General features: G+C 54.2%; 1 protein-coding gene and 1 non-coding gene across 2 annotated transcripts in view; both read left to right on the top strand.

The window, feature by feature from the left end:
- The first annotated feature begins 3,197 nt into the window (after nt 1-3,197).
- Nucleotides 3,198-25,287, top strand: part of LOC103190236 (receptor tyrosine-protein kinase erbB-4) — a 44,570-nt gene continuing 22,480 nt past the window's right edge. The window contains exons 1-3 of the mRNA XM_042345830.1: nt 3,198-3,341; nt 22,732-22,883; nt 24,318-24,504. Coding sequence (XP_042201764.1) covers nt 3,275-3,341; nt 22,732-22,883; nt 24,318-24,504 — 406 coding nt within the window. The 5' untranslated portion in view covers nt 3,198-3,274. The remainder of the gene's footprint in view (nt 3,342-22,731; nt 22,884-24,317; nt 24,505-25,287) is intronic.
- trnaa-cgc lies at nt 7,436-7,508 on the top strand. Its single transcript has one exon. It is a non-coding gene; the product is annotated as a tRNA-Ala (tRNA).

The following is a 25,287-nucleotide window of genomic DNA, read 5'->3' as shown; positions in this document are numbered from 1 at the left end:
TACAGGAGCTGAATCGCATCAAACAGACTCCCATAACACCGAGGCATTGAACCAGTCTGTCTGTTCAGGTGGACACCCCATGACGCTACCAGAAGCTTTAAACTTATGTTAAATATCCCCCAAACTTCGGAATTCTCTCCCCCAATCCCCCCGCCGTGCCCACTCTTTCCCCTCTTAGATCACGACTGACAACTTTCCTCTTCGACCGCACTAATGGTCACCTCCTCCCTTCCCCTCGACTCGGCCTCAGGCTCCGCCATTGTCAAGGGTCCCGAGAAGCTACGCTGCGTGAAGGATGCTGTGTAAATGTAAGTATTTGTTGGAAGGGGAAGGAGATTCTCTCCCGGTGACCCGGGCAACAATCCTCCCCAATTACATTGGTTCATTTTGTCCAGTTCAATTGCGCACAGCAGCGTCCCACAAACAGTCGCGGATTGAGTGTCCAAATTATTATTATTTATTTATTTTGAAGGGATTATTCCCCCGGAAAAGCGTCCGCCCGATGATAAAGATGCCGTGTAAATGTCACGTGTTGTTGTTGCAACGGACTGAGTCAATTGCAAACAGCCAATTTGCATTGTTAATCCTATCACATTATTTGGAAATTGTCTTCTGGTCTTTGAAGGTCTCAATGTTTTCCCCATTAACTGCTGACAATATACCCTCTGTCTCCAAAAACCTTTGGGATTTTCCATTGGATTATTATTATCATCATCATCATTAGTGTGAAGGTTCCTCTACATAGATTGGATTTCCCCCTCGTCCTCCCTCTCTGGTTCGCCCCCCCTCTCTCCCGCCCCCGCCCCCACCCCCACTTCACCTACAACAACAACTTGCATTTACATACGCAAACTCCAGGAATATATGAAAGATTGAAAAAAATCAGATCATTGAATACTTATAATACTTACGTTTCATCAGCGCCTTTCACGTCAGTGAGACGTCTCAAAGCACTGCGCAGGAAACACCGTAAAGTGGAGTGACTGTGCGCTCTGTGAGTGAAACGTGTTTGTTGTTTTAAAGAAATACTTTCAGTCCGTGGTATAGAAAAATCAATTCGAGCATTCCGCACACCTAAATATTTTCCTTCCCAATATTGCCGTCTCAGGAACGGTCCATAAATGACTGTTTATTATCTTTTGGTTAGGAAAGTGCGAAGTTTTGAGAGCTGCAGAGAATGAGAGAAGTCAACTGCAGATTTCAGCTCTGTGGAGGGAAAAACGTTGCGAGTGAAATTGGTAAAGGTGTGTAAAGGTGTCAGCCGGGCTCGGTCGCTCACTCTCTCGCACCCCAAGTTTCTCTCCTGGTGTCCTGACCCAAAATCCCCCAGATAGAATTGTAGAATTAATAATAATAATAATAATAATCCTTGCATTTGATATAGCGCTTTTCACGTCGGGCGGACGTCCCAAAGCGCTTCACAGAACACACTGTAAAGTGAATTGACTGTATATTTGTGGGCGAACGCGGCAGCCAATTGCGCACAGCAATGTCCCACAAACAGTCGTAGATTAAAAATGACCAATTTATTATCGTTTTGGTTTTGGAGGATTATTATTAGGCTCTGTGTGGAGTAAGGAAACTTGCCCAAGGTTTGGCCCTCTGCCTGGAATTGAACTCAGGTCTCTCGCTTGCAAAGCGAGTGCTCTAACCACTGAGCTACAGGACTCCACGGCCTGGAGCTCACCTACAAGGCCATTCACGGCCTCGCTCCCTCCTACCTCTCCGACCTACTATCCCCCTACCTACCCGCCCGTACCCTCCGTTCCTCCGGCTCCGGTCTGCTCCACGTCCCCCGCCCCAACCGCCCGACCATCGGTGGCCTTCAGCCTCTCAGCCCCGAGGCTCTGGAACTCCATCCCCAGTGCCTTCGCCGCTTCCTCCCTTTCCTCCTTCAAGGCCGGTCTCAAGACCTTTCTCTTTGACCTTCAGCCTTCAGCTCCCCTCTCGACTCTCTACCCCCTCCTCGCCCCCTCCCTTCCCTCCCCTCACCCTGACCATTTCCCCCCCCAATGCTCGGGTCCTGACCCAACTGTACAGCGCCTCGGGACGTCCTCCCGACGTGAAAGGCGCTCTATAAATGGAATCTTGTTGTTGTTGTTGTTGTATTTGTACACCTCGCGGGTGTTTGCGGGACCCGATTGTGTGTAAATCGGACGCTGCGTCTGAATACAATCCACACAAGTGCACTGCGCGGCACAGTAAATCCTGCAAATGTTTCAACGCTTTGAAATGTTAGGATCACGTGATGAGGATGTTTTATTATTATTTAATCTTTCTCATCGTGAGTTGGCCTTTGGAGCATTATTCAAGGCTATTTAGGTGGTAAATGTGGCGGTGGGGGGGGGAGGAGGGGGGGAGATGGGAGGAGTGACAGTTTCAGGCTATTTATGTTTCCTTAAAAAAAAGGTGTTCTCTCATGTGATTTGGTCGCACGTAGCTCAGTGGTTAGAGCACTCGCCTGGCAAGAGAAGGGGACTTGGATTTGTTTCTTGGGCTGGAAGAAACTTTGGGCGAGTTGCCTTACTCCACACACACACACGCGCACACACACGCGCACACACACACACACGCGCACACGCACACACGCGCCTCCGTTTCCCCAGCAGCGAGCAGGAACCTGGTTGTTAGTCGGTCGGCAGATCGCTTTTCCCGGGGATAATCATTTCTTCCAAACGAAACAGTAATCATAATAATTCGGACACTCAGTCCACGGCCGTTTGCGTGCGGGGACGAGGGTAGCGGCCCAGAGCGCTTTTGCGTAGCAAAGGCACGTGTCATTATTATTATTATTATTATTATTATTTTTTTACAGTCACAGAGAGAGAGAGAAAAACACAAACACCCTGCAATTTTGGACGCTGAGGATTCACACCTTCCCGATTGCCTGCGATTGGTTTCAGGGAGGTATTGGGACATCAGCCAAATCCCATTGGATCTCTACAGCTGAATCGGAATTGACAGCAGAGAGAGAGAGAGAGAAGAGTCACACACACACACACACACACAGAGAGCTCAGTGTGAAACTAATTTAGAGGCGAGAACATCGGGCTAAGTTTTATGGGGCGACGAAACTTGAGTCCAAAAAAGTTTTTAAAGAGGGTGAAACCCAGAGCATTTTACCCCCAAATCTCTCTGCACCCCAGCCCCCTCCCCCCCCCCACTCCCCGCCCCCACCCAAAAATAAATCTCCAGCTCCAAACCATGGAGTGAGTGAGTGAGTGAGTGATTCCCCAGGTGGTTGGACATTGTAACACGGTGGGAAGAAGACAACATGAGGATTTTCTGGATCTTGGACTTGTGTTGGCTGTGGATTATACATCGTGTGGCCTCGCAGGCAGGTAAGTCGATCTTCTACAACCTTGTAAAGGTGTGCGTGTGTGTGTGTGTGTCTGATCTGTCATACGCGCTCTCTCTCTCTCTCTCTCTCTCTTCTTGATACAGACCAGTCCAGACCAATCCCGCATTATTTAAAAATCCACTTCAACTAAACTCTCTGTCACCTTGAAGTTCACTTTGCTCACTGCTGTCTGTGACCTCGACTCTTAAAACTAGTGTTGGGACGTCCTCCCGACGTGAAAAGGGCTATATCAAATGCAAGGATTATTATTATTATTATTATAGAGACAGCGCCAGAGATTTGGTGTATTGAGTGTGTGTGTGTGGGAGAGTGGGGGTGGGGGGGGGGGGGGGAGTATGTGTGTGCGTTTGTATGTGTGTAGGTGTCTGAGTGAGTGTGTTTGTGTGTGAGTGAGTGAGCGAGTGTGTGTCTGAGTGTGTTTGGTTGTGAGCGAGTGTGTCTGTGTGTCTGAGTGTGTTTGTGAGTGTGTGTGTGTCTGAGTGCATTTGTGTGTCTGTGTGTCTGAATGTGTTTGCGTGTGAATCAGTGAGTCTGTGTGTGAGTGAGTGAGTGAGTGAGTGTGAGAGTGAGTGAGTGTGAGAGTGAGTGAGTGAGTGTGTGTTGCAAACTGAAATCAGTAGCTGCGAAATTCTTGTGTGTTTAAGAGGCAAATTGGTTGGAGTTGTTCCCTTGGGAGCAGGAAAAGGCTGGGGGGAAGCTGGGTGCTGGGGGGACGTATGTCTATCCGGCGGGGGGGGGGGGGGGTAGTCCCACAGTCGGGGGGATGGGGACTGTCTGGGGGGATCTGGTGTGGCTCTCTGGTGGTGGGGGTGGGGGGGGCTGTGTGGGGGCACACAGTGGGGAGTGGGGGTGGGGGGGGGGGTTACGCAGTGGGTGAAATCAGCTTGGGATGCACCTGTTAGAGGGTGAAATTCCACCTGGTCTCTTGGCATTAAAACAGAGTAGAATTGTGGGCTGTGTGGGAACTCGGGTCTCAGATTGGTTTTGTGACGCTGCCGGGGGGTGGTGGGGTGGGAGTGGTTGGGGTGGTGGGGTGGGGGGGGGGTGGTAGTGGGTGGTGGGGGGGGAGTTGGTGGAACAGCTTCCAAACCACGACTGATTTAAAGGACCCATCGTCTCGGAAAGTCCTCCTGACGTGAAAGGCGCTGTACAAATGTAACTTGATTTTCCGCAATCTTGGCCGATCTTAAGCGGGGACGGGACGGGATGGGACGGGACGGGACGGGACGGGTGGGATATCGAGGCGCCGGAGCCCTTCAAACACACATGCGCAAAATCTGGCACTTTGCCCACATTGTGAGGCCGACTCCATGATGTAGTCCCGTCGTACAGTACATTGACCTTTAATCTCCGCACTTAAATTTGCCGAGGTTCGCAGCTCTCTCTGTGTGTGTGTGTGTGTTTGTGTGTGCGGTTTTTTTTTTTTTGCTAACGTCTCTCATTTCAATTCTTCCTCTCAGAGTTTCTGAACTTTTTCCCGACCAGGAATGTCGAGAATTCCTTTTATTATTTCGTTCCGTTTCGGGATCGGGTGGGGTGGTGGTGGGTGGTGGTTTAGGGGGGGGGTGGGGGGGGGAACCAGGAGGGGAAGGGGAAGGGAAGGGGGGGGTGTGGGGGAATGTGGAGGTAACGTGGTTCAAATACTTTGTCAACGGGACTTGTAAACCCAACCCTTACTGTACGCAACTGATTGGCTGATTTACGTTTGAATTTAGGCCATTGCTTTTTGTTTGGGATTCGGGAGGGGTTGCATTTTTCCACCTTGATTTACACTCCAGATTGAGTCTGTTCTCAGGTAAAACCACAACTGCCTATTTGCATCCCACCACAGCTGTGTGGACGCAAGTTTAATCCTTCGCTCATTCGGAATCGCTGGGGTCTGATTGCAGGCATTTGCGAATAGGAACTTTGACAGCAAAATACACAGTGTATTCTTATTTCTCGTTCTGCGTGTGTTTGGGCGCGTGTCTGCCTCCGTGGGTTGCGTGTTGAAGGGGGTGAGGGGGCGTGCGCTTGGGTTTGTGGGGACGAATTTAAGGGAGACGCACGGACGGAGCCTGAGATAAATGGGAGTGATGGCTGAGTTGGGCTCGGGGTCAGGGTTTGACCGGGCCGCCTGGTGCGCAGCGCTGGCAGGGGTGTGGGGTGTGAGGCCGAGGCTGTGTCCCACACAATGTTAGGCCCACGACTGAAGCCCTTTGTCTTCGGCCACGTTTGCGGTCGCCTTAGACCTCCCCGACTCGGTCACGCTCACCCGCTGTTAAGCGCTCCGAGACACTGCCCCACGTGAAGGGTGCTATGTAAATACAAGTTGTTGCTGTTGCTGTTTGGAGCGTTGAGTGAGGTCGAATAGTAATAATAATAATCCTCGCATTTGCCACAGCGCCTTATCACGTCTTCGAGACGTCTCAAAGCGCTTTACGGAATATACCGTAAAGCGAATTGACCGTATGCTTTGTGGGCGAAACGCGGCGGCCAATTGCGCACAGACCAGCAGTCGTGGATTGAGGGACCGAATAATTATTATTATTTTATTGCTTTCGGAGGAATTATGACCTCTGGAAAAGTGATCCGCCAATTGACTAACAACTGGGTTCCTACTTACTGCTGAGTAAACAGAGGCGTGTGTGTGAGTGTGTGTGTGTGTGTGTGGAGTAAGGAGACTTGTCCTGTCCCCGAATGGCACCAAATGAGTCCCCGTTGCCTTAACCAAACCCCATCGGGCAGACAAGACGAGAGGTCCTATCCATACCAAGCAAACCGTTAGCACCCACGCGTTCAGCCTCTACGCCCCGACTCTCTGGAGCTCTCAACCCCTCGGCCTCGTCCATCTTGACCCGTCTTCAGATCGCACTTGAAGACCTTTCCTCTTGAACCATCATCACCCCTTCCCCCCACTCCCTCTCCCCCCCAGCTCGGTGTCAGCGTCCACCACTGTTAGGCACTGCGAGACCCTGTGTTGCACAGGGGCGCTGTTATACCTCAGGCAGCTGTTATGTAACATCCCTCAACACGATCAGAAAAGCGAAGAGAGTTTCCCTCTCCTGCTTTCCTGGGACTGGATCGAGTGGTTGATTATTACTATTTTATTTCATGTTCGTCTGATTTCCTGTCTGGGGTCTGAGCTCTGTGTTTTTTTTCCTTCTCCTGTTTGACGTTCACGAGTTGTTGGGGGTCAGGGGCGGCCGAGAGGGTAAATGGGGAGAGGAGGGGTGGGGGGGGGGGAGGGTTTCGATCTGAGGTCAGGAGTTTCAGGGACCGGAGAAGAGGGCGAATTGAAGGTAAAGCCTTTCAAAGCAGACGCTGCTTGAGCCAGAATCTCCCGGATATGATTTCATTGCTGCCTTTGCCAGGACTGAGCCGGGCACCTGAGCCAACACTGAGAGCTGAGTCATCACCTGATCTGGAACTCTCTCCCTCTATCCCTCTCTCCGCCTTGTCCCTTCCCTCCCCATCATCAGGTCGTACCTGAAGACCTTCCTCGACAACCGTCACCTCCTCTCTTCCCCCCCCCCCACCCCCCCCACCGACCCTACTCCACTCCCCTGCTCCATCCTATTCGACCGTGCCTCTCCGTGACCCTATCACCCACACCACCCACCCGCACCACCCTCGCCCGGCTCCCCATCCCCCACCGGATAGAGGTCAAAATCCTCATCCTCACCCACAAAGCCCTCCACGGCCGTGCTCCTTCCGACCTCAGCGACCCTCTGGAACTCCATCCCACAGTCCCTTCGCCTCCTTCAAGGCACGTCCCAAGACCCTCCTCTAGGACCGCATCTTCGGCCACCCTCCTACCCCTACCCTCCACCCCCTCCTGACCCCCAACCCCCAGGTGCACACGCCTTGGGACGTCCTCCCGACATGAAAGGCCCTGCGTAAATGTCAGGCGTTGTGGGAAACAGCTCGGGGGTGGATGGGAAAGGCTGAGGTACCAGAACTCGCCCATTCCCCAGTCCATTGCCTCATATTACAATGGTGTTCACATTAGCGATCATGTAGTTCAATCCAGAGAGCCCCCTCCCCGCTACCGGATACCCTATTTGCTACGACGAGGCAAGAGAGACGCGACTGAGTCCCGTAGCTCAGTGGTTAGAGCGCTCGCCTCGCAAGCGAGAGGACCCGGGTTCAATTCCCGGGGGGATGGGGGGGGGGGGGACAGAGCGAAACCTCAGGCAACTTTCTTTACTCCGCACACGCGCGGCTCCGTTTGCTCAGCAGTCAGTAGGAACGCGGTTGTTGGTCGATCGGTGGATCGCTTTCCGGGGATCATAATCCCTCCAGAAACAAAAATGTGGTCACTCAATCCACGACTGTGTGTGTGGGGGTGAGGGGGGGTGGGGGGGGGGGTTCACTGCGTGCGCACGATTGCGGGAGAGTGGGGCGGAGGGGGGGGGGGATGTGTGAAGAGGCGAATCATTGCTGCTTGGCAAAGGTGTCAGTCACTTGGCTCAGTATGTTTCACATTGACGGCATCAATTAATTATCTCACTGCAGAGCTTGTTGCTGTCTGAAGCTTCGATGATCTCATTCCCCGCCCCCCCCCCCGCCCGCCTTTTGCCCACAAAACATACAGTCACTACACTCTGCAGTGCGTCCCGTGAGGCGCTCTGAGACGCCTCGAAGACGTGATCGGGCGCTGTATCAAATGCGAAGATTATCGTTGTCGTTATTTACTATTCAACAATATTATTTGGGGAAACCGTCCCTCAGAGTCTGGAGGTAGAATAGTTTTTCCCCCACTCTCGTCCCGCTCACTTTGTGGGGGGCGGGGGGGAGAGCGAGAGGGGGGTGGGGAGAGGGGGTGAGGGGGGGGCGAGGGTGTGAGAGTGGGGAGGGGGCGAGAGAGAGAGAGAGAGAGATAGAGAGAGAGAGGAGAGGGAGAAAGAGGAGGTTGAACCGCCTGTTAGTAGTGCGAGCGAGTGAGCCGAGTGTTCCAGACACTGTCGCCCTCTCCACCTGTGTCTCTCCGGCTCCGTCAGCAACGAAAGGCTGAGACGCCCAATTATTATTAACATTATTATGCACCAGGGAATTCTGCACAAACAGCGTGTTTCTCGCTGCTACGCCCCTCTGGATTGCTTCACTGGGGCACACCCTGGACACACAGTGTTGGGTGAGACGGCCTTTAACCCCTCGTTGGCTTCTTTCAAGATGTTTCTACGATCAAAAGATCATTTTCCAGGCAATCATCGCTTCTCTTCCCCCCCCCCCCCCCCCCCGCCACCACCCACCCCGAAAAAAAAGGAAATAAATCAAGAATACAAAGAATAATTCGCTCGCTCCGATCCACGGCCGTTTGCGGGGACACGGCCCGTGGCCGTGCTCGAGCGGCTGCTGCAACGTACGCAGTCGCTGCACGTTAGAGCATATCCTGTGAAGCGCTTTGAGACGTCTCGAAGACGCGATAAAGGCGCTGTATCAAATGCCCGGATTATTATTATTACTACGCACAAGAACTGCTGTGTCTACAATGCCATGGGCACACTATCTCTCTCCCCCTCTCTCTCTCTCTCTCTCTCTCTCTCTTCCCTCCGCCTGCTCACCTCAGGGACTATGAGGCAAGGCTCGCGAGCCCCAGGAATGTGCCCAAGGTTGGGAACGATCTGGAAGACGAGATAGAGAGGAGGCGGTGAAACCTAAGGTCTGCAGAATGGGCCGGAGGGCAATAATAATAATAATAATAATAATAATAATAGTTGCTACCTGGCTCATGATTAAACAGTCTGGATTCCGGCATTCTGTTGCCATGCACGTCACCTTGGGGCCAATTCAGCTCCAAGGAGACACTGCTTAGCCACCCCCCGCCACCCCCAAGGAGAGAGAGAGAGAGAGAGAGAGAGAGATCTGGCACTGGCTACTGTAGGGATATTGAAGGCGAATCTGAACCAGGAAGTTCGGAGGTAGAAAAATACAACTAATTGCGTAATAACCATAGGGTTGGGCAGATTTAGTGCTCGACGCTGTTCGTCTACTACATCTGAGATCATTACTGACGTTATGTGATTACTTACGGGCATATGTTGCAATGTAATGAGTAGGGAAAAAAACAAAATGAACAGAGAAGGTTAACAAAAAATTGCATTTTTTTTTAATCGGGCTTATAGCGCCGAAACAGGATGACAGTATTAACAATAATAATCCTCGGCGTGTGATGTAACGCCTCATCGGGTGGTTGAGACGTCTCAAAGCGCTTCACGGGATAGACTGCAAAGAGAATCGACTGCATTGTGCGGGCGAGACGTCAAAAAACTTGCGTTGAGACGTCTCAAAGCGCTTCACGGGATAGACTGCAAAGAGAATCGACTGCATTGTGCGGGCGAGACGTCAAAAAACTTGCGTTGAGACGTCTCAAGCGCTTCACGGGATAGACTGCAAAGAGAATCGACTGCATTGTGCGGGCGAGACGTCAAAAACTTGCGTTCTTACCGTCGGGAACCATAGGAATTTACGGCGCAGAAGGAGGCCGTTCGGCCCATCGCGTGATTAGCAGCAATCCTTTTAGTGGTTTTTATCCAGTTCCCTTCCCTTTTAAAACGTATCTAATTCCCTTACGTCCGGAGAGGTGGGGGAGGTGAGGCAACCATTTTGCCCACCGCGACGACCCACAAACAGCCGCGAGGAGACGGGCCGATTGCATTGAGTTTAATAATGATATAACAATAATAATCCTTGCATTTGATATAAAGCCAACGACTTGCATGTATACAGCGTCCCGGAGAGCTTCGCGGTGGCGGAGTCTGACATAGCGCCTGATCGTGTCATTGAGACGCCCAAAGTGCTTCACAAAATATCCTGTAAAGCGGCGTGACTGTGTATTTTGAGGACGAAAGGCCACCGAGGTGCAGTGGAGAAGTCACCGTCGATACCCACACGGTTTAACGCAGTTGACTTTTTGAGCTCCAGTGCAGCGCTGGGGGGGGGGGGGGGGGGAGCTCTGCATTGTCTCTCTCTCGCCCGCCCCGGTCTCTCTCTCTCGCCCGCCCCGGTCTCTCTCTCGCCCGCCCCGGCCTCTCAGTGTCCTGGCCGATAATCCTCCCCGATAAAACCCTTTATGCCTCGCCCAGCGCCAATAGTGACCACCTGTCACTATGCTCCATGCTCCATTCTGGACTACCCTCTCGTTGGCAAATATTGACTCTGAGCTAAGAACAAAGGGAGAGAACTTCCTACAGCGTTCAATCCAAATATTGACGGCGGCGAACAACAATCAGCTGTGGCAGAGAGGAACAAACCAACTGAACGTGGCATTGAATCATAGACATTTACACCATAGGTTCATAGAGATTTACAGACACCCAGGAACGTCGGAAATGCTTCGCTGAAGAAGACCGAGGTCCATCCAATTTTCCCTTCTACCATCCTGGCAGTCGCTTGCATGTGTCGTGTCTTGAACTAGTCGTATATCAACAACAAATGACTTTTGTACAGCGCATTTCATGTCGGGAGCACGTTCCTAGGCGCTGGTTTGCACCCGAGCTGGCGGTGGGGATCAGGAGGGGTGGAGGCCGGGGAGGGGAGAACGGGTGGGGGAAGGAGGGTGTCCAAAGGCGATGTCGAAGAGGTCTTGAGATGGGCCTTAAAGGAGGTAAAGGAGGGAGCGAGGTGGAGTGACTTTGGAATGGAGGCCAGACTGCTGATGGTGGAGCGGGCAGGGCGGCGGCGCGGGCGGTGGGTGGGGGTGGGGGGAGGGAACATGGAGTAGGAAAGTGCCTACAACAACAACAACAAGCTCACATGTGTATAGCGCCTCTCACGTCGGGAGGACGTCCCAAGGCGCTGGACAGTGTACAGCATTTCATACCCGAGGCTGGGATCACGGGGTGGGGGGTGGGGGGGGAGAGGGGAGGGAGGGGATGGGAAGGAGGTTGACCGATGGCACGGTCGAAAAGGAGGGTCTGAGTCTGAGGAGCTTCCCACTGGTTGTCCAGCTGGTACCTCCAGGGGGTTTGGGGGGGAGCGCTTGAGACGTCTCGAAGACGTGATACGGCGCTGCGTCAAATGCGAAGGTCATTATTATTATTATATTATTATAATAAGGTGACGGAGGTGGGTCAGGTTGGAACGGGCGGAGTCTCGTTGACTCAATTATTCAGCGTCTTGACTCGACTCTGCAAGTTTGCTGCACCGGGCGGATGAGTAACTGGGTTATGTCACCCCCCCCCCCCCAACCCCCCACCTCCCCGCCGCCCCCCCCGTGGGCCTTGGCAACGGCATCGTTGTCAGGGAAACCCCACCAAAAACCATCGGGGCTGCAAATAGCTGGTGTCAGCACCTTCCCACACCCACCCCCACACCCCCCACCCATCCTCCACCCCCCCACCCCCACTCCCCCGCCCCTCCCCAACTCGCAGCATATCCCAGCGATGGAGTGACAACACTTTCATCTCTCTCTCTCTCTCTCTCTCTCTCTCTCTCTCTCTCGCTCTGTGCAGACCTGCCGGGCGCTAAGCAAAAAAAAAATATATATAATTTTTTGGCCAACTCCTGGGTTGTCAGATCACCGTTGACTTCACTTCCGGCGCCGACAGGAAATGACACCAGCGTTGATCTGGGAGTCGGCCATTTTTTCAGGCAGGAAGTCCGGGCTATCAGCTGAGCGTTGCCTTGCCCCCCCCCCCCCACCCACCCAACCCCCCCCCCACCCCCCCTCGGATCGCACCCCATTAGAAGGACCTGCCGCCTTATAAGGCCGCCGCCTTTCGCCCACACAATACACAGTCACTACGCTTTACAGTATATTGAGGCGTCTCGAAGACCTGATAAGGCGCTACGTCGCACGCGAGGATTATTATTTATCATTGTTGCTCTCTGTCTAGCCCACACTGCCATCTTGGCCTACCAAACAGTCACTCCACTTTACAGTAAATCCTGTGAAGCGCTTTGAGATGTCCTCCCGAGACGAAAAGCGGCTGTATCAAACGCAAAGATTATTATTATTATTATTATTAGACATGGGATGGTGCCTCTCACAATACAGCGAGCTCTCTATTCCCCCCCCCTCACCCCCCACGCCCAACCCCGACCACTCCCCTTCCCTCCCACCGATAATAATAATAATAATAATCCTTTGCATTTGATATAGCGCTTTTCGCGTCTTCTCGACGTCTCAAAGCGCTTCGCGGAATAGACTGTAAAGCGACTTGACTGTACATTTGCGGGCGAAAGGCGGCGGCCGATCGCGCACGTGCCCACAAACAGTCGTGGGTTGAAGCGACCCATTTAGTTGTTTGCTTTTTCTTGAGGGATTATTATTATGAAAGCGTGCGGAGTGAGGAGACTTGCCCAAGGTTTCGCCCGGCCATGGGAACCCCAACCTAGAGAGAGAGATGGTGCAGTTATGAAGCGGGGGACATGAAAGCGCTGTGTGTGTGTGTATATAATATATATATATCTCCAGTAAGGCTCGTTCCAGGAGTTTGTAAGATCAGGTCAGACTTTTGGACCCAGACTCGTCTCTGCAGTGTCTCCTGGGACCGAAGCCGTGACGTTGGTTAAGCCAGGTCTGAGATAACTAGTCAGCAACCTTCACACTAAACCTATTGTGCTACAAGACCATTATTCAGTCAGTGACTGAAAGCAGACTATTCCGGGGGTGGGGGTGTAGTGGGGGGGTTGGGAGGGTTTGAGGGCTGAAGCCTCGCAGTTCTATTCTGTAGGGAGAAGGAGTTTGACTCACGCTCCGATCTCTGAGTGGATATTTCTGCACCTCTCGCGCTGTGGTTAGACAGCGTAGCCTTCATTCCTAACCACATTGCTCCGTTGTGACTGTAAGCCACAGGGACCAGTACAAAGCAGATCAACGAGACTGATACTCGGCGTTTGAGGAAATGAGCTGTGAGCAACGATTAGACGAGCTCAGGGGTTCTTCAGGCTTGAGGGAAGGAGTCCTGTCGCTCGGTGGTTAGAGCGCTCGCCTCGCAAGCGAGAGGACCTGGGCTCGATTCCCCCCCGGCCAGGGCGAAAAGTTAGGCAAGTTTCCGCACTCCACAATCCCTTCGAAGAAGAATAATGGTAATAATAATGATGTGGTGGCTCAGTCCGCGACTGTTTGTGGGGAGGCCGCTGGGCGCAATCGGCTGCCGCGTTTCTCCCACAAAGTACCCAGTCACTCCACTTTACGGCGTATCCTGCGAAGCGCTTTGAGACGTCTCCGAGACGTGATAAGGCGCCGCATCAAATGAAAGGATTATTATTCTTATTATCTGATCTGGACCATCTCCAGGTGTTGTCCGCTGACTTTTTTTTTTTACTGACTATCGTACACCATTAAATTTCCCGGTTCGTCGTGAGGCGCGTCGCCAGTTGTTCCAGGAGATTGTCAGCCAGAACACAGGGAGAAAGAAATTCCCTTCTCCTCTCCAAAGGTGTGTCAGGATCTTTGCTGTCTACTCTTTGGATGTGACATTAAACCAAGATCCAGTCCGTGTCTACTGTTCAGGTGGACGTTCCAATCCCTGTTGGAAAAGAGAAGGGAATTTTTCTCTCTTCTCTCTCTCTATCCCGTGTCCGGGCCAACAACTCCCCCCTCGGCGATGAAACGCCACTCATTTCGTTGGCTGTTTGTGGGATGTTTTTTTTTTGATGCTCAAACCCTAACCCCAGTTGGTTCGCCCGCAAAATCCACAGTCCCTACACTTCACAGTAAATCCCGTGAAGCTCTTTGAGACGTCTTGGTGACGCGTTTAAGGGCCCTCCATCCAATACGAGATTGTGTCATTATTATTTAATAACATTCCATGTAATAATTCTCCCAATAGCAGCGCAACGAGTGCATCGATAGATCAATCCCAATCGATCAAGGGCGGTCTTTGGATCAACGCCAATCAATCCCGATCGATCAATCGATCAATGAATCACTTTCTGCTGCTCCGTGCTCTGGCTCTGACACCCTCACTGTGCCAGGGGCCCACCAAGAGGCCGAGATGTTAATGAGCGCATTGCATGTCAATGGGCTGCATTGTTGGGCCTCAAATAGACTCTGTGACTTAGCAGCCAAACATCTAATAAACTCCTGCAACCGCCCGACAGCAGCTTCTCTGTGTGAAAGGCTGACGAGCCACGGTCTCATCATTCCTGTTGCTAAGTTCTGCCCCTCGTGAGGTCAAGTATTTTTCACGTAGGAGGGACCTGAGGCCTGAAATTCCACACTCCGTGTCCCACTTTCCCCCCCCCCCCCCCCACCCACCACCCCCTTCCTTCTACTGCTTTGTCTCTCAGTCGTTCGGGTGTCTCTGACGCACTCGGAAACCCACCGCCGTCTCCTAACAATATAACGCAAAGCAAAATGACATTTACGCAACACCTTTCACGTCGGGAGGATGTCCCAAGGCCTTGGACAGTCAGGGATTTGGAACGGAGCCGTGGTGGGGGTGGGTTGGGATCAGGAGGGATGGAGAGCAGGGAGGGTAGGGGTAGGAGGGTGGCCGAAGGCGTTGTCGAAGAGGAGGATCTTGAGATGGCTCCCTCGCCTCTCTCTCTGTGTCTTAAGGTTCCATCTTAAAGCTACCTCTTCGAACCCACCTGTGCTCACCCTCTTTGTCTCTCCCTCGACGTCCTGGTCAACAATCCCCCAAATCAAATCAGTCGCTCGCTCTGTGGTAGAGATATCGCTGTGTGTGTGCAAAATGGCTGCCACTCGTAAATACACAGTCACCACGCTTTACAGTAAATCCTGTGAAGCGCTTTGAGACGTCTCAACGACGTGACAAGGCGTCGTGTCAAATGCCAGGATTATTATTAGTCCGAGCGATGTCGACTTCGACGCGAGGGGGGGGGGGGGGGGCGAGCGGGGCAGGGGAATGGGGAGCGGGAGGGGAATGGGGCGATGAGGGGTGGAACGGCGAGGGGTGGGTAGTTTACAAGGCTGAGCCTCGAAGCCACGGTGGCTCTGTGCATTGTGAGGCTGTGGCCTTTGGGTGAGGTGTCAGGACTTGCCGGGCAGATTCAATGGACAAAGACGTCTCCTCGGAGGGAGAAGAGATGAGATGCGCTTCAAGTCTCTCTTTTTTTTTTTCCGTTGGGCCTGGCTGGGCTCACAAAGGTCCCTCTATACCAGCCACCGCTCGACAAAGAACCAACCCTGACCTCCTTGTCAGAGCCCCATTGTTTCGTGGATAAAGGGATAAATTATTGGCAGCTTCGACTCCAGAAGTTTGAGGGTTCGTGGAATCTGACCTTTGGAAGAATTTGTGAGGCCGTCGGAGAGGCAGAGCCCAGCGCTGGGGAATTCTTCGATCCATATTTACTGTCACGTTTAACCCTCGGAGCCAACTCAGGCCCTCGGGCTTGTTCTGAAGACTTTAAGGAGGACCGCGGCAAATCTTTCAAACCCGTTGATCTCATCCCCCGCACCCCACACCCCCCCGTCGTCGTTTCCCCATGTCCGCCACCCCTCCCAATACCCGAGAGAGACAGAGAATAGTGACAGAGAGAGAGAGAGAGAGAGTATTGCAGACACAGGAGATTCCACGTGTCGATTCTGCGGCATGAAACGCTCAGTCCAGTCTGGAGACTGCGATGGGTTTGTGTGAGGGTCAGGCACTGGGTCTATCGGTCGTCGCTCGTCTCAATTGACAGCCGCGGTGGCAGGAGCAACAACAACCGCTTGCATTTACATAGCGCCCTTCACGAGGGGTAGCGTCTGGATGCTCGGTGGGTGGGCGGGTGGGTGGGTGGGTGGGCCGGGCGGGTGGGGGTGGGTGGGAATGACAATGGAGTTTCAGTTTTGCAGTGAATCTACAGCCAGTGGTGACTTGTCAGTCAGTCAATCAGTGTTACAGGTTTATTAGTCCTGCTTTGCGCTGTGCTAATGATTAACCTGGAGACTGGGCACATCACGGACTGGGGGGTGGTGCGGGGCGGGGCGGGGGGGCGGAGAGGAACATTCTTGTTCAAAGGTCGTTGTCCTACCTATCGGCGCGTTCACGGGGGTAAAAATGGCACCCGTCAGCCTGTCTCAGTGGGTGACACTGTGAATCAGGAGGTCGTGGGTTTGAGCCCCTACGTTGGGGACTCTTGAGCTCACAGCCGAGGCTGATGGGCAGCGCTGGGGGGGCAGAGGGGAGGGGTGGGGGGGGGGGGGGGGCTGCATTGTCAGATACACGTCCTTCATATGAGGACGTTAAACCTCACTCCCCGCCCTCCCCCCCTCTACCGGCTGTAGCCTGTTCAGGAGGCCGTTAAATATCCCACCCGCTGTGAGAAGAGATAAGAGAGTGCAATCGGGGGGGGGTGGGTGTGGTGGGGGGGGGGCTGGGGTCGGGGGGGGCGGGGGGGGGGGGGGGGAGAAAGAAACGTCCGACTCTTACAATATAATAGTAATCCTTACGTGTTGATAACAGCGCCGTGTCGCATCATCTCTTGGCTGCCGGTGGGACTTTGCGCAAAATGGCTGCCGCGTCGGCCACCGAATAAAAGCATCGCGACGTGACGGAGGTTTCAGTGACAATCGGCGCGAGAGACGTCAACAGTGGGATAAGGCCCCAATAAAACGGCCAGACCTTTCCTACCGCGCTCGGGTTGACCGAGGGTGGAGTTTCCGCCTTTTTCGCAAGCGAGAGTCGCGCAAGAGCGGCGACAGGACGGAAACCGGACGCTCTTCTGGTCAGACGCGAGACCCCCCGCGGTCACTACACTCCCAGTAAGATCCCGTCAAGCGCTTTGAGACGTCCTCCCGGGTTGTGCCAACTGGCAAGGTTTATTCCTTCACGAAAACACCTGACGGATACACCGCTGACCCGTGGAGTGTAGTGACCGTTTACCTTGTAGGCCAACGCAACCGAGTTATTGAAGTTACCGCGAGAGCAGTCGCTTTGCGGGCGAGGGGACCCGGGTTCGATTCTTGGGTGGGTTGTTTTCCGGGGGTAGTAGTAATAATAATAATAATAATAATAATAATAATAAACCCTCAAGAAAAAGAATCGTAATAATTTGGTCACTCAATCCACGGCTGTTTGCGCGGTGGGGGGGGGGACGGACGCTGCCGCGCGCAATCGGCTGCCCACAACATAGACAGTCACCACACTTTCCAGTGTATTCTGTGAAGCGCTCTGAGATCTTTTGATCCCAAAAGAATGGCCGGGGGAAGGAAGGGCCTGTTGCTATTCTCCGCGGCTCGCTTGAAGCTTGTGGCGTGTGTGTGTGCGTGTGTGTGTGCGTGTGTGCGTGTGTGCGTGTGTGTGTGCGATGCGTGCGCCCGGCTGTCCTGGGCTTAAAGGAATATTTGCTGGAAGCCGAGGCCACTGTTCAGCTCCCAGATTAGAAGCTTTGATGACTGGAGGCTTTGAGGAACGTTGATCTATGGGACGTGTTCCTCTGGCTGCTCTGCGCTAAAACGGGGCAACGTTAAGACCTTGTAAATAAATAGACCCCGGATTGCTCCCAGCTGTTCCGGGTCTATTCCGGGTCCCCTGCGCAGAATGGAGCTCCGGGCTCGGCCCCACTGCTCTCCGCAACGTTGCCCCAAACGTCCTTTAGCTTTACTTTCTCTCCCCCACCCTCCTCTCCCCTCTATACTCTACCCCCAACCCCCCGCCCCTAACCACCCACCCACCCACCACCTCCACCACTTTCCCCTTATTAATATAATAATCATCAATAATCCTCGCACAGTCGAGGCTGACAGTGCAGAGCTTGGGTGGGGTTGTTGACAGCGTGGGCCACACAAGTTCACGGGGCGTGTGCGTGTGTGTTTCGTACGCGTGTGTGTGTTTCGTACGCATGTGTGCGTGCTGTCCTGCGTTGTTTTCCTCGTCTGGGTTTCAAGTGCTGGAGGGTTAAACCGTTCGGCAAAACACCTCATCACTGCGTCGAGTCGTCTCAAAGCGCTTCACTGGATGCATCGTGACGCGGAATTGACTGTGTATTTTGTGGGCGAAACGGGGCAACCAATTGCACAACAGCAGCGCCCCACAAGCCGTCATGGATTGAGCGACCACACGTACATACATGTAAATTTTTTATTACCCCGCTGGAAAGCAATCCCCCAATCGACTTAACAACCGGGTTCCTACTTACTGCCGAGTCAACAGAGGCGTGTGCGTGTGCGCGTGTGTGGGGGGGGTCATTGTGTAGCACCTGACGCGTTGTTGAGCACGGTCTGGGCTGACGGTGCAGAGCTTGGGTGGGGGTGTTGTCAGTGTGGGTGATACATGTTCATGGGGCGTGTGCGCGTGCGCGCGCGTGCGTGCGTGCTTTGTACACGTGTGTGCGTGCTGTCCTGTGTTGTTTTCCTGGACTGGGTTTCGAGCGCTGGAGGGTTAAACCCGTTTGCCTGCAATCCCCGACTACATTCCAAGTTCACTGTCGGGCAGTGAACTGAAGTCTGGTGCAGGAATGTCGCAAACAACAGACAAAACGACCGGGTGGACAGGCGGGAAATCTGGCAGATGCGTTCCAATCCAACGCCGCTCGACGTCAAGCGCTGTCGCTCGCTCCCTGGCACAGCTGGCGGCAACTCTTGGCGAGGGACGGGCTCGCCCACGCTCACGCCCCCCTCCCCCCGCGCTGCGTTCGGTCCCGTGAGTCGATAGCAACGCTGATAGTCCTTCCGTTTGACGTAGCACCTTTTTTATCACGTGGTCGAGGCGTCTGGTGCGCGGGGGGCCGGGGGGGTGGGGGGGTGGGTGGGGGGGTTGGTGGGTTGCGAAACGCGGCAGCCAATGGCGCGCGGCGGCGTCCGCACAAACGGTCGTGGATTGAGGGAGGACAAAGTGCTTCGAGGCGTCCTCCTGGCGTGAAGGGCGCCGTGTCAGCGGCGAGGATTTATTTGTTTGTTGATTTATTTACTTGTTTGTTTGTTTGTTTGTTTGTTTGTCTGTCGGTCGGTTCGTTGATTTGATTTGCTGGCGCGGCTGAAAGGAGAGCCTTTGTAGCGCTCTTCCTCCCCCCCCACCCCCTCGCACGTGCGGCACCGTTGTTTGCCCTCTGGCCTGGCTGACCGCACGTCTCGTTGACCCGGCGTCCAGCGCGGTTGTAAACAAAACTCCGTACCACCGTCGCGCCAGCCCTCGCCAGGCGCCACCTGCTTCCCGGTTACCGGCCGGATGGATTTCGAGATCCTATCGCCCGTTTCGGATGCCTTCATGCCCTCGCACCTCCCTCCCTCCCTCCCTCTCTACCTCTCCGACCAGCTCACCCATCCCCACCCACCCCCTCACTCCACCACCCGCTGGCTCCTCTCGACTGGCTCCGGCCTCCTGTCTGTCCCTCTTCCCCTCCGCTCCACCATCAGCCGTGCCCTCAGCCACCACACTCCGCCCCCAAAAACTCTGGCACTCTCTCCCTCAATCCCTCCGCCTTGCCCCCTCCCTCCCCACTTTCAAATCCCACCGAAAGACCTCCCCACTCCCTCCCTCTCCCCCTGGTTCAGCGTCCGACTCCGCCACTGTCAAGCGCTCCAGGACGCTATCCTGCACGAAGGGCGCTATATAGATGCGCGTTGTTGTTGTTGAGAGCCTTGTGGTGGTGGGTGGTGGGTGGTGGGTGGTGGAAGGTGAGAGAGATGAAAGCGAACAACCAATTCTATCTGTCTGAGAACTCCCTTCCCTTTTCCAACGGCGCAGAGAGAGGGGTGTGGGGTGGGGTGGGGTGGGGGTGGGTAGAGGAGGGGGTGGGGGGTGGGGGTTATGGCGTTGATAAACACCCGCTCGCTCCACACGTTACAGAGACTCTCCACGCGCTCAGACCTTCGCAGCGGCCAGACCCAGCATTCTTGTAAGTAAACAGGAAAAACAGTCACAGCGACAAACAAGTACGAGCGAACCAGAGGAAAAAACTATTCCGGGGTTACCAAACCTGCCCCCCAAACGCTCCTTTCCCCCCATCCCGCCGCTCCGCACCCGGCCCGACCGGGCTGCCAATCACTCCCATGGAAACCGAGGGACCTGTTCATCTTTCCGTCTGGTCACAGGTCTTGTTAAGCCAACGTCCTGTTGCAATGGCTGCAGTAATTCTGTGCGTGAGATGCCCTGTAACTTAGTGGTGAGAGCGCTCGCCTCGCAAGGGCGAGAGATCTGGGTTCGATTCCCGGGCAGGGAACGTTCGTCAAGTTTCCTTACTCCACACACGCACACGCACGCACACGCGCGCCTCTGTTTACCGGTCGATTGGCGGGTCGCTTTTCCGGGGGGGGGGGGGTAATAAATACAGTCACTACACTTTACAGCACGTTCCGTGAAGCGCTTTGAGGCGTCTCGAAGGCGTGATAAGGCCCCCGTATCAAATGCGAGGATTATTCTTGCTCGCTACCAAGCTCCGTGAGATGTCGGGCTTGTTATTGGCTGTTGTTGTTGAGCGTAACCGGGTATGAGGAACTAATAATAATCATAATAATCGTCATCATCATCCTCGCCGTTTGATCACGTCCTCGCAGCAGAGATAATAAAGCGGATTGACCGCGTTTTATGGGCCGAGCGCAGTGGCCGAACGCGCCCGGCAGCTTCCCACCATCAGTCGTGGATTGAAGGAAGCGAGACCGAGTCCTGTGTGAGGTTGTGTTGCTCTGCGTCTGATTTTATTTTTTTTATTTTATATATGTGTATAAAAAAAATGATGGCTTTGAAAACTGACGATGGCTGAAACCCGGGGGGGGGGTGGGGGGGGGGGGGGGACTGTTCAGCTGTGGTCGCATTCCAGACATCAATCCCCTCGCAGTGCCTGCCCGGCTCGCAGAGATTATCTGCGTCTATTCCGGTCCCGCAGTCCCTCTCGAACCCATCCATCGTCTGCGCTCCTTTTAAAGGAATGGGTGACCAACGGTGCAGAGTGGAATCCTAGACCTCTTTTTTTTTCCCCCCACCCCATCTGAAATTCCCCAAATTCCTACCTATTCCTGGCCCTCGCAGACCATTTGTGCCAGCTTTGGGAAATTCCTAAATTCCGCTCGTTGCTTGGCTTCCTGCAGCTCTCCAGAGCGAACCAACCGTCCAAAACTAAGACCGCGTTAATACCAATACTCCTTGCGTTTGATATAGCGCCTTATCACGTCGTCGAGACGTCTCAAAGTCTCGGAGGTAGTGCCCACAACCCTGTCTCTACTCTCTCTCTCTCTCTCTCTCTCTCTCTCTCTCTCTTCCCCTGCCTCTCCCACTCTACTCCTCTCACTCTTTCTCTCGCCCCTCGGTTCTCTAACCTCCATTCCCTCTCTCTCTCTCTCTCTCTCACACCCTCTCACACACACACTCCCTCTCTCGCAATCGCTCTCTCTGTCACACGCTCTCTCTCACACATGCGCTCTCCCTCGCAACATCTCTCTCTCTCTCTCTCTCTCTCACGCACGCGCGCACTCTCACGCAATCTCTCTTGCTCTCCACCGTACAGCTCTCGCTCACGTCTGCTCTCTCTCACACCGCTCTCTGCCTCTGCATCACACACACGCTCTCTCCTCTCTCTCTCTCTCTCTCTCTCTCTCTCAGACCCACGAACATCTCACCTCCGCAGGTGACTCGCAGGAATGTGAAATCTGCGTCCCGCCCTGTCAGTGGGAATCATCACTTTTTTTTCCCCAGTGAAAAAAACACCAAACCTTTGAGTGAGACAAGTCTGCTCTGGCCTTACCTCGTCACCGGGCGCCTGAGAGACTGTCAATATGGGATTTTTTTCCATCCTAAACCCCCACCCCCTTTCCCCCTCTCTCATCCACACCCCCCCCACCCCCTCCCCTTCTCTTTCTGTCCTTTCTTCGAACCCCCGTTTGCGTTCCAGGAACAGGGGAAGGGCAGAGGGTTCAAAGAAATCACTATGTGGGGGAATAAAAATCCCAGGATCTCACATTCCCCAATTTCCTAGTCCCAGAAATGAGAATTTTTTTATTCGGTTTCTCAGTTGAGAGCTTTGGGTATTTTTCTGTTCAGAAAATAACAACGCGTTTCTTTGGCGGCCGAAAGCCTCCCCCCACCCCCACCCCCCCCACCGGGAGCAAAACAATCGCAGGAATGATTCCAGGGAATTGATTTGAATAGGTTAAGGCCGTTCCCCGCCTTCGCTCCCCAAAACACACCAGTCACTACCCTTCACAGTGGGTCCTGCGAAAGGCTCTGTGACCTCCTTCCCCCGATGCGAAAGGTGCTGGATCGCATGCAAGGATTTTTTTTTATTAAAAGGAATACTGACGTTGGGCGTAGTGACTGTTTAGCTACCGCTGGTGGAAGGGGGGCTGGGCCGGGGGGGGGGGGAGACATGTGGAGCAGGTCGGAGCCTGCCGAGCGGAGGGAGCAGACAGCGGTTGACGGAGAGTTCCCACCAGCTGAGCGTTGGTCTGTGAGTGAGTGGGTGAGTGGGTGGATGGATGGATGGGTGGATGGTGAGTGAGTGAGGGAGGGAGGGAAGGAGGGAGGCTAATGGTGACTGTGTCTCCGTGTGTGTTACAGTATGTGCTGGGACTGAGAACAAGTTCAGCTCCCTGTCTGACCCCGAGCAGCAGTACCAGCAGCTGCAGAAGATGTACAATAACTGTGAGATCGTCATGGGCAACCTGGAGATCACCAACATCGACGCTAAACGCAACCTGACCTTCCTGAAGGTACGCCACGCCACACGCTCACTCTCCGACCTCAGCCGAGTCGACCCCCTGCCCACGCAACTCATGTCTCCGTTCACACGGCATCCACCCCCCTTAGGAGGACCTCCCAACACCAAAACGTCCCAACGTCCTGGCCTGGCACCCGAGCTGGGACTGGTCCGTGAGGTTGAGGGTGGGAGAGGGGGGGGAAAGGTGACCGAAAGAACGGTCGTAGAGGAAGGTCTTGCTTCTCTCCAGCTCTGCGACCCACTAAAACTTTACCAACCTTCTCACGCGCCCTCCGCTCGGCTGGCACTGGCCTTACTCCATGCCCCCACCCTGCCCGCCCCACCATCGGCGGTCGGGACTTCAGTCATTCTGCCCCCACCCCCTGGAACTCCATCCACCCTCCACCTTACGCCCTCCCTTACCTCCTTCAAGGCCTGTCTCAAGACCTTCCTCTGTCACCACTCCTTCGGTCACCCTCCCTCCCTCAACCCAACCCTTGTCCTCCAGGACGCTAGACTCCAAACCCCCAGCCCTTGACTGTCCAGATAGGATGAAAGTCTTCTGGATATTGGCCAGAAACTTCCTACTGATGTGAAGAGGCACTGTATTAAATGTGAGGATTATTGTTCTTACTTCCCCATTCCCCCCCCCCCACCCCCCACCCACACAAACACACACACCCACACACAGACTGTGGGAACTGATGGGTTTGCCACCTGAGACAAGACAAGTGTACGTTTTCACAACCATCAGATAGTGCAGGTCACTGCGTGAAATCCGCTCTTATCTCAGACCGCAGGTAAACCGCGGTGTGTGTCTGGACGTGCTCAGGAGCAGCTCGGGGCCAGGGATGTGGGAGAGAATCCCCGGCTTAGTCGCAGGCTTGTCCATATAAGGCAGCTTCCTCCGCAAGCTCTCCCTCTCCGCAAGCTCTCCCTCTCCGCAAGCTCTCCCTCTCCGCAAGCTCTCCCTCTCCGCAAGCTCTCCCTCTCCGCAGCGCCCAGAGACGCAGAGAGGGAGGTCGCACAGGGTCCACAGGCTCCTGTACTGGCGCCTGACTCCCCTCGTCCCCTCCGCCCCACCATCGACGGCCGTGCTTTCAGTCGCTACCCCCCCCCCCCCCCCCCACCCCCCCCCGAAGCTGTGGAACTCTCTCCCTCAATCCCTCCGCCTTGCCCCCTCTCTCCCCATTTTCAGTTCGCGCTTGAAGACCTTCCCCATCGGCCGTGCGTATGGTCACGATCGCCCCCCCCCCACACCCCGGCTCAGCATCGGGATTCCGCCATTTTTTAGCGCTCCACTGAGCAAATGCAAGTTGTTGTTGTTATTATGATCATAATCATCTTTTCGCCTCTTTTTTTTCTCCCCTCCCTTTTATCCCCTTACCCCCCACCCCAACACCCACCCACCCACCCGCACGCACGACACCCATATCTCGTCACGCAGTCAATCCGGGAGGTGACTGGCTACGTGTTAGTGGCTTTGAACCAGTTTGAGAATCTGCCGCTGGAGAACCTGCGGATTATCCGTGGAACGACGCTGTATGAGGAACGTTTCGCCCTCTCCCTCATCCTGAACTATCGCAAGGACGGAATCCACGGCCTTAGGCATCTCGACTTGAAACACCTGACAGGTGAGGAGGGAGCAATGGCTCCAATAATTCATATTAATTAAATCATTAATAATAACCAGTCAATTCGGAATTACAAAATTGGAATTAGACAGCGCCATTCACGTCGGAAGGACTTCATACCTCTCCAACTTGCTTACCCCCCCCCCCCAACTATCTGCTGCCTCCACTCGACTAACTCCGGCCTTCTGCTTGCCCCTCGTGCCCTCCGTTCCACCCTCGGCGGCCGTGCCTTCAGCTACTGTGCCCCGAAACTCTGGAACACTCTCCCTCTATCCTTCTGCCTCGCCCCCTTCCTGTGGAATTCTCTCCCTCAATCCCTTTCGCCTCGCCCTCCCTCATCTCTCCCCATTTTCAGGGAGGAGGGTGACTGAAGGCACAGTCAAAGAAGAACGTCTTGAGATGGGCCTTGAAGGAGGCCAGGGAGAGGAGGTGCGAGGAGGGAGGGATTCGGGATGGAGTTCCAGAGGGTGGGGGAATGTGGTTGGGTCCGTCTCCTGATCCCATGGCCTCCAGTCCGTCCTGGGCTAGGCTCTGGGTATGAGCTGTTTTGCTGGCAGTCAGGGGTGTCTCAAAACAGCCTGCACTACACGTACCCCTGGGAGCAACTGGCTGTTTTGGATGAAGGCCTATTTTGTACTGGATGACACACTGTGTGTCAAATGCAAACATCGACGTTGTTGTTGTTTACTCAGAATCCCAAAAGTCTAACCCTCGTTCCATTTCCTCCTCCCCAATGATTGGGCTCCTTGCCCAGGATGAAGCCATGGTATCTGTCTGTTTTGT

The sequence above is a fragment of the Callorhinchus milii genome, unplaced genomic scaffold (genome assembly GCF_018977255.1).
Source record: "Callorhinchus milii isolate IMCB2004 unplaced genomic scaffold, IMCB_Cmil_1.0 Scaffold113, whole genome shotgun sequence".
In the NCBI taxonomy this organism is placed as follows: domain Eukaryota; kingdom Metazoa; phylum Chordata; class Chondrichthyes; order Chimaeriformes; family Callorhinchidae; genus Callorhinchus; species Callorhinchus milii.
Note: the sequence above shows the minus strand (reverse complement) of the source record. Positions and strands in the feature narration are given on the sequence as shown.